The sequence below is a fragment of the Ambystoma mexicanum genome, chromosome 9 (assembly GCF_040938575.1).
Source record: "Ambystoma mexicanum isolate Mex_15411 chromosome 9, UKY_AmexF1_1, whole genome shotgun sequence".
Taxonomy (NCBI): Eukaryota; Metazoa; Chordata; class Amphibia; order Caudata; family Ambystomatidae; genus Ambystoma; species Ambystoma mexicanum.
Window position 1 is genome coordinate 442,664,140 of NC_090931.1, and position 21,383 is coordinate 442,685,522.

A 21,383-nucleotide genomic window follows, 5' to 3' on the forward strand; every position below is an offset into this window, starting at 1 on the left:
CACCATTGGACCTTCCCCATTCCCATTTTTGCCCCCATAGGGCTCAATGGGAATGGGGAAGGCGGTAATTACGGTACCGCAAATTGCGGTACCATAATTACCTCAAAAGCCCCTTTGCGGGTTCCTTGGTCGGGACTCGCAAAGGGACCTCGTAATTAGGCGGTAAGGGTTTAACGGCGCCGACACCTTTTACAGCGCCGTTAACCCCTAACCGACTGGATCGTAATGAGGCCCATCATTAACTGGCTTAAAGAAAATGACCACTAGCGCACCCAGTTATTGTCCCAATGTCTTTATCCTGCACTGTAAATAGTTACTACTAAGTCAGAAGATGCTGAACCTCAATCTTGTATATTATGCTGACTGATGCTATATTACGTAATGTTGTAATGATTTTGATTGTATGTATATACCTCTCAAATAGCTGACTGATGCTATACACCAGTAATCGCCTGTCCTTCTCTCTGTGTAAATGTGGAACATCAAGCTGAAAGTATTCATATAGCCTCTGTGCCCTGCCACCCCTGGGTCTGGCGCGCATTACAAATAAATAAAACAAACAAACACCCCATGGACCTACATGCAGCCTGGGTAATTGTGAGGTTTTGGATCTGCCCCCTGAGGCGGCACCTCTGGTAGGGATTATGGTAGGAGTACCTTTGATTCCAATGGGTCAGATTGAACCCACAGTTGCCCTGCTGAATAAGGTCAGCCATTGGACAAACCTTAATCTTCAGGGGCACAAAGTTGATCCACAGTCTATCCTAATCGCTAGGAGAGTGGGGTTGGTGGGTCACTCCCGGAAAAACATTTAGGGTGACTGTGTGGTTGTTACCATGGCCAGACCCTCACTGCTTTCTTATTTAACCAATTCAAACCACACTAGAAGGCGGATTTCCCATAGTGAAGCATCAAAGAGTAGTATAGTTCCTTTGATATGATATGGCATTTATAACGCGCCTATACACAAGTGTTTTGAGGCGCGACGAGGAGAGGGAGGGGGACAGAGGGATGACAGACAACGATCTTACTAGGCCAGGTGTCATTCAGATCGTGCAAGTGCATGGGAAGGGGAGGGGGAGAAGTGCATGGGGAGGACAGTGCAGTACACGGGATAAGAATAAATAACAATAAGTGAAAGTAAGGCCAGCCGGTGGCAAGTGCAGGGTGAGTGCAGACATCAGGTGTCAAGTGCTGGAAGTGGGACTGTAGGGAAACAGAAACAGTCCCCAAGTGCTGAGGTTGCCAGGAAGGCAGTGCAGGAGTGCAACTGGAGGGGGCGGGGGGGAACCTGGGCAAAGAGAAAGGTTTTGAGGAGCTTCTAGAACCAAAGGTGATTCTCCTCAAGTTTCAGGGGGGCAGGGAGGCTGTTCCAGAGAGAGGCCCCAGCCGAAGAAAGAGATCTACCACCAAATCGTTGCTTGAAGAAGCGACTGACCCTGACGGAGTTAGAGGAGCTCGAGAAGGAAGTTATTTAGGAAGAGAGAGTTGAAGATATTGAGGCTCCAGGCCCCAGAAGGCCTTGTGGACGATGCAGAGGGTTTTGAACTTAATCCTCACAGCCACTGGGAGCCAGTGCAGAAATTTCAGTCCTGGAGAGATACGATCCCTGGACTTGAGGCCAAGGACAAGTCTTGCAGTCCTGTTCTGGATAAATTGCAGGGGGCGGAGGGTAGAAGCAGGCAGATTTAGAAAGGGGCTGTTGCAGTTGTCCAGCCTAGAGAGAACCAGAGCTCTGGAGACAGTGAGCTTCTGGGGGAAGGAGAGGAAAGGAAGAATATCCCATTGAATGCACTGTGGAAACCAATTCAGTGTCTGTTATTCCAACTACTAGGGAGGGAGGGCATGTGAAAAGGGGGGGATGTCGTTATCTAACCTAGTGTCCTCTATGACCGTCCCAACCTCTATTTTCTCCATGTCCAAAGTGCTGACATCGTATATAGGGGCGGTTGTGGTTGTGAATCACTATGAGGACTTGTAGACCATTGAGGAGATCGAGTGACTGAAATTTAACAGGTTCAGGGATCATTGTGTGCCTTTGGTAGAGTCCCCAGATACTTGCTCTGGGGCTGGAGGGGTGAGTCCAGTGAAGACGGCTATTGATGGATTTTCCTGGAACATTGCCAATGCAAAGACAAAATCTCAGGACCATGAAATAATTTTAATTCAAAAATCTTTTGATGTCGTCCTCCTGCAGGACCCCTGGGTAGAATCAGGGGGAGACCTTTTTCTCAATGGCTTCAGATCTTTCTCAGTGGGCGCCTCTAAGAAGAAACGCGGTCGTTGCTATGGGGGAATGTTAATCCTTGTAAAGGCATCAATAGAGGGGGTGGTGAGGGTCCAGAGTCATTTAGTTTGCAGCATACTGACATTATTCCCAGTAAGGGCCATCCGTTGTCAATTATTAATTTCTACAAAAGTCCTCACAAATCTGAGGTTGACCGATTAGGCACCCTGAAGGCGTACATTGAGGTGTGTGATCTCCCAGGTCTAAAAGCTGATAGTCTTCTTATTGTGGTGAGAGGGGATAGCTCAGGGGCAACGCGTTTGTCTTGGAAGCAAGACAGCGCATCACAACACAGGTTTGAATCACGATTCTGCACTTAGACACCAATCTCTGGTATTAAGCGTGTTATAAAAGAACAATTATAATTATCTGGGGTGATTTCAATATAAAAGAATGAAATTAATGAAAATGCTGCATGGGGGATCCAAGCACCGTCCATTGTAGATGTACGAACTTGGACCAAATGTTTTCAGTTTCTCTCTTGGGTTTTGCAATGGGGGATGGAACCACTTAATGCACGTGTGTGCCCCGATATCCTGGGGCAGAGGACTTTTTTGTGTAACCAAATTGGAACCTCGACAATTGATTATATCCTTATGGAGATGAAAAACTGGCATTTGATCCAGGAATTCCAGGTCTCGAGTTAACCACACAGTGACCATTTTCCCAATCGCCTTAAAATATTATGGCAGAGGGGGCATTTGAATTTAACGTCCCACATACAACCAGTCAACCCGTTCTGTAAAATGTGAAAAAAGTGGGAAAGGTTTGACCCGATGGGTTATATCAGAAGATGGGCCATGTATGTTTGCTGTGGTTGTTGCAGATATTAGACTCGACAGCATATCCTTTGGTGGTCACAAAGTCTTTTTGTAGTCTCATGTGCACACTGACTGTTTTTTCCAACTGGATTTTGCGTCCAAGCAGAGACTGGCCAGGGGATGGTTTGATGAGAACTGTCGTAAGTGCAAATGTGAACTTCTATTCGATGAAGGCACCAAGATGAAAGAGTTGTGATATTATTCAGGCAAGATCTGCATATCGCCATGCTATAGTCAAGAGTAAACAGGATACGTAGGTTGAAGCGTGGTAGGCACTGCAGAAGGCAGTGGAAGCGAACAATGGCAAAATACTCTGGCAATATATGGCTAGTGGCCCGGCCCATAACCAAACATCAGTGGGCACGGAAACATTTGTAGCAGCTGGGACCTGGGTACACCATATTTGAGGACTCTATTTGGATCATCCCGAGCCGGAGGTAGTTTTTCCCCCCATATTGGCCCTGGCCTTTTCCATGAGTGACGTCTCGCAAACTATTGAGAAACAAGCCCATAATTGGGCCTGGGGACCATACGCTATACCCGCCGTTCTGTTTCAGTCCTGGGGAGACCTGTGGGCCCTGTTGTTAACATGCAACCTCAATACAATTTTGGTTATGGGGATATCACCCTCCTTGGAAAAGGCAATCATTTTCCTGATATTTAAGAAGGGTGACCAAACTTTCCCTAGTGCATACAGACCCATTTCTCTTCTCAAAACTTCCTTTAAAATCTTTGGAAGAGTTATTTTTGGCCATATGGAGTGGTGGCTACTGGATTGCAATGTTCTAGCTGACGTGGCTGCAGGCCGGGGGTTGGTTCAGCCGAACAGTCCCTCAACCTGTAACTGCTAGTGGCCAAGTCTGTTTTTGCCCACAGAGAGACGATCTATTTGGCCTTCATGGACCTGAGCACAGCCTTCGACAAAGTTAATTGGGTGAAGTTGTGGGCCGTGCTTAGGTCCATGGATTGCCTTGAGGAACTGATTCAGATGTTGAGACTGGTGCATAATGGGAATCAGCCCTATGTAAGATTCAATGACCAGGGTCAGTGCACACACTTTTTCTTTGTGAATCTGGGGGTTTGTCAATGCTATGTGCTAGGCCTGGTTCTTTTCACCCTCTACATAAACTGTCTTTACCAGGAACTGGTTAACACTGGTGAGGACTTTCCAATGGTGGTCAATCAGCACTCCCACTACTAGGTTATGCAGATGACACCATCCTTATCGCTAAGACACCCAATGCCCTTCAGAAATTGATTATGGAATATACCAGGTTTATGAACTACCTAGGTCTAAAGATCAACACATCTAAGTCAGCAGTAATGGCATGTGGATATAGGAGGAAATCTATTAAGATGCGACCCATGGTAAGTGACAGGTCAGTGATACCCCGTGTCTATGGGCCTCATTAGAAGGTTGGAGGTAACCATGCTGCTTTTAGCGGCATGGTTGCCTCCATACCGCAATCCGGGCCCGGGTTCCTCGAATGAGGAATTACCGGGCCATCGCGACCTTGGCGGACCCGGTAATTCCCCGTCCGAGGAACCCGGACCCGGTCCATCCCCATTCCCATTCGAGCCCCCATAGGGCTCAATGGGAATGGGGATGGAGCTAACAATGGGCCTGTTAATGACGGGCCCGTTGTTAGCTCCCTGGTCCCCTCGCGGGACCCGGTAAGGACGCCTGGTTTTTCCAGGCGCCCATTGCGGGTCCCGCGAGGAGACCTCGTAATAGGGCGGAACAGGTTTACCGGCACCTTTACCAGTGCCGGTAAACCCTTTCCACCAACCCTATAGTGAGGGCCTATGACTTTTATTATTTTGGTATTCGTTTTACTTCGTCAGTCTTGGGCCAGGCCCACATCCATAGCCAAGTCACTAAGATGGGCCAGTTACTGGTAGGACTATCTCGATTCATGGCCAAGTGTCAAGAACAACCATTTGGGATGCTGGAAATGCATCGGAGGGACAGGGCCTCCATATCCTTGTCCTTTACTGCTTTTTATCGTGTGTTCTGTCGTGTTTTTTCCATGCAGGAGTTCATGTGGGACTCCTGGCGGTGCAGCTCTCTCCTTTGGTTTTGGTGAACGTACCCATGGGATACCCTATGGCACCCATGGGTGGGGGTACAACCCTGTGCCCCTAGTGTATGTTTTTGGGCACCTGTGTGTGGCCCACAGAGCAGGGTACGGGCTGGTGGCAGCTCTGTGCTGACTTGACTGGTGCCCTGAGTATCCTCCATTTTGGGATGCCCATGCCCAGGCCCTGTCATTGGAATCAGTAGATTCCTGATGGAGGCAAAATGGGCCCCGTGGCCTCTTGCCTTCCATCGCCTGTTACCTTGTTTCCCGAAGTCCCAGGAAGCCCTTACTCTGTCCCTTCCCCCTTGCTGTCTGTTGGGTGGAAGTTCCATGTATGGTAGAGTGGGGAAGTGCCGACCAGACTGGCTGGAGCCTTCTCAACGACCGTTTGTTATGGGTACGCCTGTGGGTGGGACCTGGGTGAATAGAGTGTGTGACGAATATGCATTCTGAGTTGTGGATGTCTAGTATCTGGTATTTGACACAATGGCTAAGACAGCCCTGCCCGGATCTGGTATGAATGCAGTGTGGAGTGTTGAATGGCTGGGTACTTGTCCCAATACACATAACTTGTTGTGAGTGTCTGGAGAGAAGTGAATGGCCTGAATGCACTATGCACCTGATTGGTTGCGTGCTTGCATGAATGCCCTTCGTAGTGATTGGATGCTTAAGTGTGACCTAGCGGAATTAATGGGTGATCAACAGTATATCTGGGGACCTCTCACTGCTAGGAATTGTGTTCAGAAGTGTTCAGAGCTGAAGTCCAAACTACGAAGAGTAACTGGAGTGAAACTGACGCTTGACCTTGAAGCCCTGCTGGAAGAGAAGAATTGCTGCTGCTCTCCTTCATTAATCTGAAAGCTGCTGTGTCTGCAAGGACTGACCCAGAGAGGACCTGGTAAGGCACCCTCTTCCCGAGCTACGACGGATCATTGTGCACCAGCTGATCTTTGCCAAAGCTCCCTGGTAGACAGACCTTCGACAGGCTGCTGATCCGAGACGGGGACTGCCGCGGAATCCCATGGAGAAGCGCCCGGACTGTTGTCCGCTACTGTCGACGACCGCTGTCGCCGACCGGAGCCGCCGTGCTCCTGTTTTGCCTAAGAACTTTCGAATCCAAGGACACTCTCGTCCGCATCGTCGCCGTCTTATCCTGCTGGAGAAGGCCTGACCGTCGACGCGCCGAGGAGCATCCGCCAGGTGGGTTTCCTGCCACCCAAAGACCACGGAGACGCCGACGACTCGATGCCCTTGCTGGGTCACAGTTTTTCAAACTCTTTGCGGTCCAGAACTATCGACACCGAGGTGCCCCGCATGCCTCTTCCTTGCAGGACATCTACGCTCTGTCGCCGACGAGCACCGCAAGGAACGAAGCTGCCACTTCACCGTCGTAGCTCACCCGGTTCTCCGTCGGATGTTCAATGACCCGTGACTCCTGCCTTAAAGGGAGGACACTCAAGAAGGGCCGTCAATTCCCCGACGAGGAACGCTACAACGCCAGGTACTTTGGGGTTGCAGAACTATTGGGAAGTCTCTTGTGAACAATATATGGACTGGGCTTGTATCTTTATTTTACCGGTTGCCCAGGTGGGGGGATCTCCACACAGAACTGTGTTTAACGGTAGTGACCAGTATTTCAGCCAATTGTTCTTATCGACTACTTTCCTCTTACCTCTATTGTTGGTTTCCGTTACGAACTGATTTGTGTGCCATTTAACTGTACAGTTGATGCACTTTAGAGAGATCTAATAGTAATTGTGGTACCACGTAGAACGGTATATTTGCCATTATAGATAACCGAGTACAAAGTGAGTAATCATGATATTGTACATGACTTTGAATATTAATTATATAGAGACTGTTTTTTAAACAATACAGTGTGCAGACATTCCTTTGTGGGGACTACACTGTACTTAAGCCTGCATCACCTCCTGAGAAGCTAGGCCTTGATTGCTCGTCCATTACTACATTATTGAGAATCTTGGCAGGGGTCCTCTGTGCCTCTCCTCTACCAAATAGAGAGCGGAAGTACACACACCCTGTCTTAACACCATTGAATATGATTTTGGAAGTCTATAAGGCCAGGACAAAGGCATCTAATAACTACAGTGTCTTTCTCTGGGGCTCTGAAAATGTTTCTGAGTTACAAACCAAAGAGAACACATTTCTTAAGAGTCTGCTGGGCCTTCCTCTATCCACCCCCTCATATGCTGTCCATACAGAGATGGGCCTGAGCCAGATCGAGGATGACTGCTCGTTGGCCCCGGTTCTATTTTGGCTCAGACTGTCTGCTGACGGCAGAGCGTCCATGACCCACTATATATTGGGGAACATCATGGAAGAGGAAGGCTACTGTAAAATTCCTTGGTTAAAATACATGCAGTCTAGGTTGGGAGAGTTGAATGCTCTTGTGCTTCTGCCCCAGGAAGATCTTCTGAGTGTATAGGAAAGAAACTTTCTTAAGAAAGAGACACAGGGACTGCAGGTTAGGGCAAACAGACGCATTGCTCTAATTAGTAGGGCGGATAGCATGCAGCCCTATCCCGCTTTTGGCACTCTGAGATCAGACAGTTGGGCCATTACAGGGGCCCTGTTCAATCTTCTTATGCTCATAGCTGATACGGTGCAATGGTGTGGATTTCCCGAAGAGTGAAACTGTCCACTGTGTGATCATCCCCGGGAAGATATTATACATTTCGTTCTGTACTGCCCTGCATATTTTCACATCAGAAATCAAACAATTGTGCCAGTCCTAAATGCTGTAAACTTTATACCCTGTCACTCTGCTCTAGTGTACCTGCTGCAAGCTGAAGAAATGACAGTAGCATGGACATTATTGTCCTATATCAAAATAGCATAGAGAGTTAGGAAATTGCGACCTTGATTTGATCTATTTGAGCAGTTAATCAGGAAATGTCTTTTTAAATTGTTTTTAATGCTTTATTATGAATTGTGTACTGTATGTTTATCTGCATGTTTAATGGATTATATATTATCTGAATAAACGTATACAACAGCAAACTTAATGGTCTCCGCACAAGTATCCGAAGTTGGAGTCAAGCCAGATAACCTTTACTTCCAACCTGTACTCTGAATTAGCTGCAAGGAGACATGTTGGTGTTTAACAAGAGCAAATAACAGTCATAATTAAGCCAGAATTTAAGACTGTGTTTTCAACAGACTAAAATAGAACCAGCACAACAAGTTTGATTTACCGCTTTGCATGCATTTAAGTGTCTTAAGCATGCACATCATATGCAGATATAATTACGCTGGATTACTCTTAACGTACGTGCCTAGGTACATCTCATGTATCTCAGACTTCTGCCCTATTATTTTGAATGGATATGTGCTTAATAATGCCTTCCCTTTAGCTGATGACATTTAGCTAGCCGGAGTGATCTCAGACCCATTTGTGTTTGTGCTACTTCCTATACTGTCGACGGTATATGTTCATTGCACACAAAGAGTACGGAGAGAGCTCATGCTAGAATTAAATCCTTCCTGTCTTGATACCTCATCCATTAACCTTTTAATTGAAGGTCCTCAAGATAAGTTACCAAATAAATCTGACATGTTCTGCCCTCTCATCTTGAAGCAGAACCAAAGGTGTAGTTCAATGCCAACTGGCTTTGAACCAGGAGGATGAGTATCATATTGCCTCACTCATACAGAGCAACTCTTCCACTTAGTCCGTCACAGGAAAGGAATGGCGGCAGAAAAGCAAAATGACTGCCACATAAGACTGATCCTTTCAGTTGCTAAGACTGCTCAATTTATGCTAATTCAATTGAGGCTAATGGAGTGACTGACTAGCGAATCCACCTACTTGTCAGGGACATCTTTTTTTCCAATTAAATTGATAATTGTTATTGGGTTTTAAGCCACAATTATGAAGCAGTACAACATGTTTAGCACTAATTAGGGATCAAGAAGCTTATCGATTGGTGACCGTGACGATAAAAAGAAAATTAAGAGACATCAAACCACCATTGCTATGTCAATTTCGTATGGGGTTGTTACGCTCACCTGGTATCCACGGGGATGCCACCCAGCCCTCTTTGGATGATTTGCACTCTCGAACCCTCTCCCGGTCCCTTGGTAAGGCCTCTGGTTAAAGATGGGTCTGCAATATAGGAGAGCTGGATTCAATACCAGATTGTCTTTATGTTTTCCAACCTCCCTTGGCCTCAACTCATTCCTCCCCCTTGGGCCTTTTCCTCACCTTAATATTGTAAAAGGTGGATTCTCTGTCCTGCTCCTCGTGGCAGGGGCGCGTAGGTGTGGGGGGCGAGCAGCGACCAAGTTACTTTACTGGTGCAAGCCCCCCTGTGGGAATCCAGGCCTGCTACGACTCCGTAGGTTTGCTGCTTTACAGTCTTTATATGCAGTTCTTATGTTCCTCTTAGTTCGAATAATAATGTCTTGCTTCTTTCCTTTTAGGTATGGAAAGGTATTTTGGTGTTGTCATGCAGTTTGAAGATGAGCATGGGCCGGTAGGCAAAAGCGCGGTGTGCACGATGCTGTCCGGTGAGTAATGCGCGATGCGCAGCGCTGTTTCGATTTTTATATTCCTAACCTGTGTCTTTTCTCTCCTTGCAGGTCGCTATGTTCCTTTCCAAGCGCCGTAATGTTCCAGCGATGATACTGACCAGGAGATGACTACCCAGGTAAGAATTGTGTGGCTTTCTTTCGATCGTGAGGAAATGTGAGGAAACGTGAGTAAACGCTTACTAATGCTGTCTTTCTTTCTCCTCTTTCCAGGTTATGGTATTCCAGGATGCATGCGATGCCGGATGATGGAGTTCGTACCTTGAGGTGAGTGGAACTGAAGTTAGCGATGGATTGAAGACAGGATACTGTTCCAGATAAGTTTCGTAGAGTTCTTTCTCTCTCTGCAGGTCCTTGGTTTCAGGTAAACTGGCATCAAAGAACCGGACACGGTGAGCGTTACGCTGCCCACAGCAGAATAACGCAAAGCATGTCCTGCTGTTTGGGTGCGGTTTAAATAGTCTCAGGTAAAGTAGTCCAGGTAAAATAGTCCCAGGCCTGCCAAACCCAAAGTAGTCCAGGTAAAGTAGTCCCAGACCTGCCACACCCAAAAGACTAGACCGCATAGCTCAGTTCCTTGTAACTGAGCTATGTGTGTGCCTCCATGTTGGCTGAACCCCCCCTAGTTAAATAGTCCCAAGTAAATAGTCCCATTCTAATGTTGGTCTTAATGATGGTTATGAGCCTGGCGCCAAAGGGGCCAGGACTGACTCAAAGAGAGTCTTGGATGAGGTTTTAAGGCCTTGGACCTGGCCCTAACTGGACGGCTGACTTGCCAGTGAGGGCCAGGGGTAAGAGTCATGACAGGGGTAGAGTTCTTTACAGTGCGTACTGTGTTTTATAACCTTTTAACCGAAGTCTGAACATGCCCATTTCCTGGTACAGCCTTCAAAACATTTAACTTGTGCCAATCTTAATGCTCAGAGGAGGATATCAGTGGGCAGTAGGCCACAACTGTATTCCAGAATATGATGCAAGGATGGTCAAAATCAAGACACATAACATACTAGCTATAAGCAGATCTTAGGACATAAGTAACTATACCTTCTCCTGCTAAACAACCCCAACTAAGAACCCATCCCATCCAATAAGGATTAAATACAGTGCATCAAACTGTATTTGGTGCACACGTAACTAGTCATTTACCACCACCCTGAAGCTATAAAGAGAGTCCAGACCTTCATGTTCTTGGGCATTTGGTTGCTAGGGATTGCTGTTATTTTGTTCCTTGTGATTGTGAACCACACACTGAACTCGCACTCACCTGTGTCTGAGGGGGGAGGTGGTCTCCTTTAATGGCAAATGGTAAGTGTTGCTACTACCAACATGTTAAGAACAATTGGAGTGATGTCCACCTAGTTAATAAGTCTCCTTCATGTTTACGTTCCCTGCCAATATTTAGGGTGCCATTGGTAAGGAACTAAGAGTTATAGTTTTCATGTGAGAGATAATCTCCCCCCAGCAAGGCCTGAGCTATGCAGCTTTCCTACTAAATCTATATTCAAATTCCCCGGGCCAGCCGCAGTGACAATAGAAGAAGTAATGGTAAAAATCCTATGAAGGGAAGCTGGTGTGAAGTTTCAACTGAAAATGAATGTAAGAATTGTTATTTGTTTGGGTGCATGCAGAGGATTTTGAGTGTCCTTGACCATCCGCGCCCAGACCAGTATCCAGCATTTTCATGTAGTGGTGTGTTAGAATACTATTTTTAATGACCAGGATTAGATAGAGTTGCAAGATTGTATTAATTGTGTGGACCTTTAGGAAGGTGACTTCTCACATTTCGTTTTTTTTTTCGCTCTGGAGTCCTGGGGGAATTACCCTGTCAATGTTAGAGATAATTAAATCTATCTGATTCTGTAAGGCAAGTGGCATGTTTACCTGCTATAAAATCCTGTGTTTGACCCTGAAAAGAGAGTTGACCGAATCCCTGAAAATGCCCACTTGTGTATGATTTACGCTGCGATGTAGCCAATCCAGGGGAGAAGTCTCATTATTCCAAATCTGGGTAAGTGGACAGGGGTTGGTAGTAGTTCAATTTTTCCTCATCACTCTATTCCAGTAATATCATGTTGCATGGGTTTACTGAAGGACCATAGTCTCAAACTACCTGACCCTTTGGAGGAGCCAAATTGACTTGTTCACTGGACAGCCCCTTGGTGTCTTGTGCCTCGTTTTCTCAATGCATTGCCAATGCAAGGTGTGCTGCATATGGATACCATTCCAAGTTAGGCACTGCTAGTCCGTATTTATTTGACAATTCCATGAGTTTTACCCAGAACTCTAGGAATTCTGTTTTCCCAAATAAACCAAAACATTTCGTGTTGAATGGATTTAATAGTATTGTCTGTGATGTTAATTGTTAGTGATTGAAATATATATAATCATTCTTCCTATCTCTCCATGCCATAGAAATCAACCCAGGCACTTTGTGCCCCAAGAGTGATTGAAATAAGTCGGTTAGAAAGGCTACAAGTATTACATTTCATCATATTCCCACTTGTATTCAAGAGATGGTTGGGAAATTCGTGTTTAAAAGATCCATTATTTTGCATTTTGAATAAGGAATTTAAAAACCAGATGCCATGTGGCAGGTCAGGAGGTCCTTGGTTATCAAAGGGAGACTTATTATTGAGTTCTTCATCATTAAAATGATATCTGCAAATGAAGCTTGTTTGCAGCATATGGGACCTAGTACTATACACAAAATCCCCTTATTTTGGTCTATTTTCTGGGCTAGGGGCTCTATCGCTGAGGCAAAAAACAAAGTAGACCGAGGGAAACCCTGCCTGATACCCCTGTGAATTCGAATACACTGGGAGAGACTGCTGTAATGGATATATGACTGTTTAGGACAAACCCATGTTTTTGCAGAATCTCCTGTATGTAAGGCCAGTCTAGGGAATCCTGTCAAAAGCCTTCAAAAAGTGGACCAAGAAGGGAGCGCATGAGAGTTTTGTGCTACCTACATAATATATAATGTTCACCAGTCCCCTTTTATTATATTGAATGTGTGTTGATTCAAGGCAAACCAGATCGATCTTCTTGAATACGTTGTGGTAGACTTGAGGTTAGCCTGTTAGCCCATATCATTGAGTAATTAAACGCATTGTATTTAGGCACTGTATTCGGATTGTGCATTTGACAGGATTTTTATCCGGGTTGACCATTATGCTTAAAACTGAGTTACCCATGGTTGGAGTAATCTCCCCGTAAGACAAGAAGCTTTGAAAAAGAGAGACCTGTCTAGGGATCCTGGTGGTTGGACGCTTCTTATCAAATTTCTTGGAGAATCCATATAAGAATGGAGTTTTATTGGTCGGGACTTTCTTGATCTCCTGTGCTCTTTCTTCGGCCATTATAGGTAGATCAAGGGCAGCAACATCTTACACTGAGAGAATGGGTATGTTAATTATGTCCAGAGAGCTTCCTTGCGAAGCAAGTTTGAATAGTTGGGCAGAAAATAGGGACCAAAATAGTCAGAAGGATCCCCAATTTAGATTCTTAGAAATTATATACGCTGATCATCGTGCAATAAAATATAGCATTACGGGTTTGGTTACATTTCAATTTAGAAGCCAAGTGGTGATTCACCTTTTCAGAACCAATATACTAAAATTGTTTTGCTTTTTCATCTGTTCCCAAGTTTTGTAGTTCACCCCTAGCTGACTGTCGGTACACCCTATTTGAGTTAGTGGCTCAATGGTGAGATAGTTGGAAATTGAGAGCACTGATTTCTCAAGAACTGTATTCATGGCCTATTTGGAGCTAAGTCTGCTAAAAGTGATACAAATTATTTTGGCCATAATGGCCGCTTTCAGGTACACAGTAAAAATAGCTCGGCCAGAATGCTAACTACTGAAAGTGAATGTATAACTAAGGGAAAAACGAAGAAAGCAAAGATATCCCATCTTGAATATTACATTTAAAAAATAGTAAAATCCCCTGTGAAATCGGGGGTGGGGGATAGAGTAGAGTTGGAACACTGCATGGTGGATTTGTGAGGTGGCCACCATTTTGAAAGTATAGCTTCAAGGCTAGAAATAACTAAGTGCAATGATGTGTTGGTGGGTTTAGCTTGAAGTGCTATGGTTGATTTTATGCTTGTATTGCTACACCAGCATTGAATCAAAAACACATTTTTAATAACAAATCACATTTGTACAAAATTTGCATTTTTAGAAAAAAGTGAAATGCTATATAAATATTTTTTTTTTAAATTGTTCCTTTAAATATCTTACCTTTTCAATTATTTTTAATGCTAAATTAATTATTTGTACCCCTTCATTTATATTGTTTCATTTTCAGTCTGGTCATTTATTGTCAGGATATTTTATCATAGAACTGGCTTCCAAACCCCCAGGGAAGGCTCACAGATGGATGAGGTATTGTCTTAAAAATATTGTCACAAAAGCTGGTTATGTCGACTATTATAACCAGGTGTCGAGGTAGGGAATCATTCATGTCCCAGGTGTGTGCATTGTGTGAGAGGTCAAAAGAGGCATCCCAAAAAGACTAGAAGGACTGGGGAATTGTTTCAAATGAACCTACATTCAATCTCTGTGTGTCGGTGTGTGTGTGTGCGTGCTTGTGTGTGTGCGTGTGCGCGCTGAGTTGCATCATTATTTGTTTGGGATGCCTAGCGAGGGCATGTTTTCCTGTGTGCTTGCAATGAGCTATATCAGCTATGCCCTGCCCCGTGCTGCACTCAGTTAAGTTTGGTATGTTGCGCTGTATTATGTTATGCTACGCCATGTCATGTTTTAAGCTGCAGAAACATGTTGTGTGATGTCTTATTCTGTTAGCATCAATATTGGGCCTCATTATGAGTTTGGTGGTATCTCAGTGGTAAATCTGCAGCGATATCACCAAGCAGATCTACTGCTGCCGCCACTTTGTCCCGCGGAATTACCGCTCAATTACAAGTGGCGGTATGGCCGTGTTAGTTTCCATTTATGGAGTCCATAGGACTCATGGGGATTTTGGTGGAATTACTACCAAAATTGACATTTATTGGCAGTAAGGTAGCAGACTCAGCACTAGCATTTTGATGGAGGTATTTCCTCCACCTTACCTCCAAACCCATAGTTTGACGGTGTGGTAATGTGGTGGTAATGCAGTGGTAACTCTGTTATCACTGCATTACCACTGTATTTGGCCACACCGCCAAACTCATCTTCTCTTCCCAAAGCTAAATGCATGTTAACTAGAATCTACCTGAGTGCTACTGTATGTACTCATTCACTCCTTTCGGGAGGGGGGAATATGATGTGGTTTCCTTTTATACTAGCTGGTTTGGTCATGTTACATTATGATGAGTTTTCACTATAATGTTTTGCTTTAAATGTATAATTTTCAAGCACCTTAGAAGCAGCCATAAGAAAGTAGGTAGCAACTACTCCCTAAACACACACAAAAAAAACAGAGGGGTATGATTGGAACTCTGATCTGTTAACTAGACCATAAACCCTTGTTTTGGCCTAACATTCCCATGGTGCCCTCTGTTAACAGGACACAGTAACTGCAGCCCACGATGAGAAGGCTAGTCAAAGGCTGGATTATGTAAATTAACTCCCATTAGTGCTCAGTCTAAGAGGATTCCTGCCCCACACACAAATATAACCATTACCTTTATAGGTCCTACCAGGACTCAGGAACCTCCATGAAGGCCGGACTGGGGCTCCCGCCCAAAGGAAGCAGTGGTCGAAATCCCAACCTCAGTTAAATGTGCCCATATTTCCTCCCAGCTTTCACATCTATAGAACCGGGAGGTTTGTGGCCCTTTGGGGCTTAGGGGAGTTAGTAGCGGGGCTTTGCATGCTGTGTTTTCTTGGGAATGGTTTTTACATGCCATGGCTCACAATGACACTGGAAGGCTGAAACGTTTGACCACTGCTAAGCCATAGAGAGGGTTTTTGCCCCTAAGCACTTTGCACTTAAGCACAAGCCTGGGGTTTTGGTAACCATGACATAAAGAAGGAAACCAAAGAATGTGAGGTGCTTTTGCTCACTTTTCAGGGAGCTTTTGCAAACTTGCCAAATTTGGATTTCTGACATACAACCCCTTCCAAATGTTGTTGGGCGCCTCAGGAAGTAAGTAGAACAGCTTTGCTGTCTGTGTTTTCTTGAGCATGGTTTCAACATGCCCAGGTGCAACATCCAGTGAGTAAATTTCAGACATATACCTCCTGGCGCTATCCCTCGCTCTCACCCCAACTATCTACCCGGCTTTGCTCCTCCCTAGCACTAGTGAATGTTCTGTCATACTCCTCCTTTACATCTCTGACAGGCAAATGTGCTTTGACGCCATAAACTATGGCAGGAGACGATATACAAATGCGAGACAACATAACAGATGTATTGCAACAGGGGTCTGAAGTGGGGTAAGAGTATATTCTAGAGTAACTGTGTGCAAATTAATAGTGATTACAGTGGCTCATTGTTGGGTTTAGCTGGCACCAATGTCAAAGAGATTTGTGCTGGACCCGGCATCATCAGTACCAAGGATTTGGGAACTATGACTACAACATTAGTGTGGGAACAGTCCATATCTTGTTAGCTGGTCCCTTACGTCTTTGCCTCCTTAAACCAGACTTGCCTCAACACCTTTGCCATTAGTATATAGCGACTATCTACAACAAATTCAGTCTAGCTGGACACATAACATGTTTTTTGCACTAGCGCACTCTCGTGGCCTTTCTCAGCACCCATGCATGTGCCTGACCTCTTGGGTTGCTTACTGGAGCCTAGCCAGCCCACCTAAGTCCTAATCTTGGCCAAATACACACACACAAACGAAACCTCTATGAGAATTTCCCATACTCTGGACTTCGTCCCTTTTATGCCCCTGCTCTCACATGAAATATATTACCCCACTGTGCCTTGTTAATGTGTAGGGGACGTTTTATCGACAACACTGACTGTATATGATCTCAGCTGAATGCAGCACTCAAAATTCGGAACCTTTAATTAGTTGAAAAAATATCCAATATTTAAATCATGTTTTTTGAAAAGCAACACTTTTTATTTCTTTTTTAGAAATATTTTGTTGGCGATCCCGTGCTCTGCATTTGTGAGTTCCAGATAGCACGATTGTACAGATGAGCTCAACAGTGGTCAATAGCCCTCTCCGACGGGTGGCAGTCGCAGGTGGAACTCACGGAAATGAGATGTCTGGCATCTACTTGGTCAGGCACTGGATGCAAGACCCTACAGAGCTTCACAGAGGCACAGTCACGGCGTCCCCCTTCTTGGCCAATCCCAGGGCTGTGGAGAAATGTGTGCGCTACATTGACCAGGACTTGAACCGCTCCTTTACAGAAGAAATCCTAGCGTGAGTAAGGTCTGAAACTAGCTTATGGGTGAAATTTGAACCCTCAAGGAGTCTGGGATAAATTTAGGGCAGGGGTTGGTAGCTTTTGTCTCTTCAGAGATTTTGGACTAAAACTCCTGTTAGTCCTAGCCAGCATAGTAAATGGAGGAGGATCACAGGAGTTGTAAGCAAACATCTGGATAGCCGCAGTTTACAGACCTCGAATGTAGGGGATGAAGTGGCCTTGTGCTCAGAAGATTAAACCCATGTCCGCTGCTTTCTCTAATTCCAGAAGGCCATCTGCTGTCTGTGCTCAGTTACTGTAATACAGAGATGTTTGGAGGGATAAAATGTCACAAAACAATATTTATTTGCAGGTGTGCCCTGAGGCTGAGAGGAGTAAGTAAAGAACCTGTGTATATATATATATATATATATGTGTGTTTTATTAAGGTACATTGTTTATTACAAAACATTATACAGTACGTAATAACACACATGAATTTATTATTATATTTCATTAACATCAATATTAATCTCAACATCAATAAAAATGTCCTGCAATTACATAAAATTCCTCTCAGGTAAATTCCATTTTTAAAATCCTTATAATTTCATCTACAATTATTCATGTCATTTTGATAGAAAAATCCTGATTTAAAAACTTAATCATTCCAAACGTTACTGTAAAATTCTCTCCCAATAAGAACGTACACCACCATTCTTTCATTGTGTAAGTTTGCTTCTCTACAATAAAAGTCCCCAAATACCTTGTTCTTAGCATGGTCAATCCTGTATAAAACAATGGAATATGTTTACATTTTTCCACTTTTCCCTCAACACCGCAAAATCTACAACCAAGATTAGCCATCTCTTGTGTATGGGCCGCTAAAGTCTGCCTTGTTGGAAATATGTTCAAGCAGAATCTCATAAACTGGTAGCGGTAGCGATATAAAGGGCTTGGAAATTTGATGAAATATCTCAGCGAGAATCTTCTCAAATGTGCATGTAGCTTATATCTATTTCTGGATTGCTCTGTCAAGATCCAGTCTTGTTGCATTAACTTTCTCTTGACTAAGCCCGGGTTTATCTGTAACTTCTCCTGTGCGGTTCCCAAGTAATCCAAAATTAGCAAACATCTCGATTTCCATTGCTCAAGGAGTGAAGAGTCTTCCTTCACATTATCGGCAGTCAATATCTGAAAGGGTAATGGTGTTTCCGACATGACACATTTCCGATATAGAAAGAGAGTCTTCCACATCGTTAGTGCGTAGATTGAGATTAAACCCAGTTAGTACCTAATAATAACATATTTATTATGTATTACTGTACCCTGTGCAGTCAAACTCTTAATTTGCGCTTTCAGCTCCAATTGTCGAGGGTTGTGATTAATACTGGAGTTGTACATGTACCCAAATAAGTAGTAGTATTTTCTTGGGTAAGTTCATCTTGGGTAAGTTCATCACGACCTAAAAACCCTCTGAAGGGGAGCTTTTGTTTACCACTCAATGAGCGTAGAATCAAGATATTTGTTGTTTCACCATTTATCTCCAACTCATTTTTGGTCACATATTCATGGAGGCTAGATAACCTACGTTGAAGCCCTATAGGCGTCTGATTGATCAAAACTAGGTCATCAGCATAGAGAATCTATGCCAAAACATGGCTATTCATTTTAGGAGGAAATGCAGGCGTGAGATTCAACGTCTCGTTCAGGTCTGACAAGAAAAAATAATAATAATATTGGTGCTAGAAGACAGCCCTGTTTCAATCCTCTATAGGCCGGAATCTCCTTAGTCAAAAGGTTCTGGGAATTCAATGTAATCTGTATCTTAGTCGATGAATAAAGGGCCCTGATTGCCAATAATAGGTCAGACAGGCAGTCCTAAGCCTCCAGCTTGGACCACAGAATTTGTCTGTCGACACTATCAAAGGCTTTCATAAGGTCAATGAAAGCCAAATAAATGTATGTACCGCTTTTTATGGCTTTCATTTATAGAAAATTTAAAAGAAACAAATTAAGGTAAGTTCCTACACCTTTTACAAACCCTGTTTGTCGGGGGTCATACCTACCCACACTGGTTGCCCACTTATGGAGATGCCTCAAGATTACTGCAGCAAACAACTTGCCCAAAACATCCAAAAGGGCAATAGGGCGGTAGTTGTAAGGGTCCGCCATATTGCCCGTGTTAAATATAGGAACTACCATTGCTGACCTTACAGGAGTCGGGTACGACTCCCAGCCGCATCACCTGTTCAAATATTTTAAAAATAAACGGAATTGAAGACTCCGGGGCCACTTTAATCATGTTATTCATGAGGCGGTATGGGCCCGGAGCATTCAACCGCTTTGTTTTCTTAATCAAAATGTCCATATCACAGATGTCTAGAGGGATGGACCACACCTTCTAAACTATCTTTACTGGAGCATTCTTAGGTTGCCCATCTGGTCTAAACAATTTACCAAACAATTGTACCCAGTCTCCCTCTGTCACCGCGCTCGTCAAGAGCGCAGATTTAGAGGAGAGTTTCCTGTTGAACAACTGCCAAATTTCTCTTGAATTTCTATTCTCTATAGCCCTTAGCATAAGTTCTGCATCAGTCTGTGGAATCTGAGATCTAAAAAGAATTAACCAATTTTTACATTATTGCTTCAGCTTTATACACAATTCTATAGTAAACTCTGAATTTGAACAAGGAATTGCCCGTAAATCTATCCGCAGCTTTTTTGTTGTTGTTGCAATCACTTCATTGCGAGTATGTTTTGCCAAGAAAGTCGGTTTAACACCTTTTTTGTTGGAAACGATGAAGTCAAGCAACAGCGGAACGTAGTTCACACCCCAGTGATGAGCTCTCAAGTTCTCATTGTATTTGATCAAAAGAGTAGAAACATCACTCAGATTTCTATGCAGCCTGTTTCTCCCTTCAGAAATTTCGAGATTTGTAGAGGGATACTCCAGTTAAGCAGATGTCTTAATGTTAAATGACAGTCTTAATAGCCAGTAATCACGTTTCTTCATTTCAATCATGCTAAAGTCCTTACATTCATGTTACCAGAAATAAAAAAATTATCCAAAACACCAAAATGGACACCATTAGTCCAAGTGTCACCCTTCATTTGACCGTTTAGGATCTGAAAATCTCTAGTCTGCATTGCATTGGCCCAACTTGCAGCTCTAGCATGGGATTTGTTAGTCACAATGTCGAAGTCGGTGATAATATGAACTCTTTTGTCAAGACAAGAAATATTCAAATCACTGCATATAACTACAAAAGGAGGGTTAGGTAGCGCAGAATTCTTGTCAATAACATCCATCACAGAGTCTTACAAAATAGTTGCACTTTATTGTATCAGGGTTGCAATATAAATTAAGACTTAGTACCCGTAGCGTTTTCAGGGCATTACCTTGGTCAAATTCCAAAAGGGTTCCCTAAATAAAAGCATTCAGACTCCAAGATGAAATAACCTGTAGACCCAAGCCACTTTTCACCAAGGTAACGAGGCCGAAAGTGGGTCTCCTTCTAGCTCCCTTATAAGCAGAATTGAGATATACACTAAAACCATCAAGAATAGGTAAAGATTACAACCAGGTTTCTTGGAAGCAAAGAACATCGAAATATTGAACATCAATTTCACAGTTGTTGAATAAGTGGGAAAAGCCACAAGTGTTCCAAGAGGCGACAGTCCAATCTCCGCTGAGAATTGTCACTTGTTATTTTTTGCGTGAATTCAGGGCTCCGTCATGCAGGTCCACTGAGCAGTGCGATTTCCCCGAGACTACTTTAACCTTTTGGTTCGATACATTCGAACAACTAAATGTGACCATTAGAGGATGAATTACATCGACACACAGATCACTCAGTTCTCTCCCACTGAACTTCGCAGGTATATTCAGTTATCTCCCACATTTTGAAGCAATGGCATTTTCTAGGTTACATAGCTTTTTTTTAGAAGTTGGCTTTTTATAGTCTGGAGACATTTGTGTTGTGGATTTCTTATAAGTCAACAGTTCTCCTAATTCAAGGCCTAAAGGGAGAAGAAGATGAGCCATTTCCAACAAAGATGCTTTAACCACATTAGACGTTAAATGGAGGATGACTTTATCCAGTCGGGACTCACTAGGGAATTCTACAATCTTTATGTCCTCAGTATTGACAAAATGTAATACGGGTTTATGATAGAATAGTCGCAAAAAAATTATGTCAATTTAATACCAGACTGTCTTCAGTTGATAATAGGCGGTACAAGAGAAGGGGATTCTCGGCAAGATTTTTCTCACCAAGCTTTAGACGAGAATTTGGTTTGCCATATCTTAAAAATTTCAGATTTA

General features: G+C 43.9%; 1 protein-coding gene across 4 annotated transcripts in view; it reads left to right on the forward strand.

Moving 5' to 3' along the window:
• Nucleotides 1-21,383, forward strand: part of LOC138488157 (N-acyl-aromatic-L-amino acid amidohydrolase (carboxylate-forming)-like) — a 304,572-nt gene that overhangs the window by 53,571 nt on the left and 229,618 nt on the right. For all 4 annotated transcript variants that reach the window (XM_069614944.1, XM_069614947.1, XM_069614945.1 and 1 more), the window contains exon 2: nt 16,779-17,073. In XM_069614944.1, coding sequence (XP_069471045.1) covers nt 16,841-17,073 — 233 coding nt within the window. In that variant the 5' untranslated portion in view covers nt 16,779-16,840. The remainder of the gene's footprint in view (nt 1-16,778; nt 17,074-21,383) is intronic.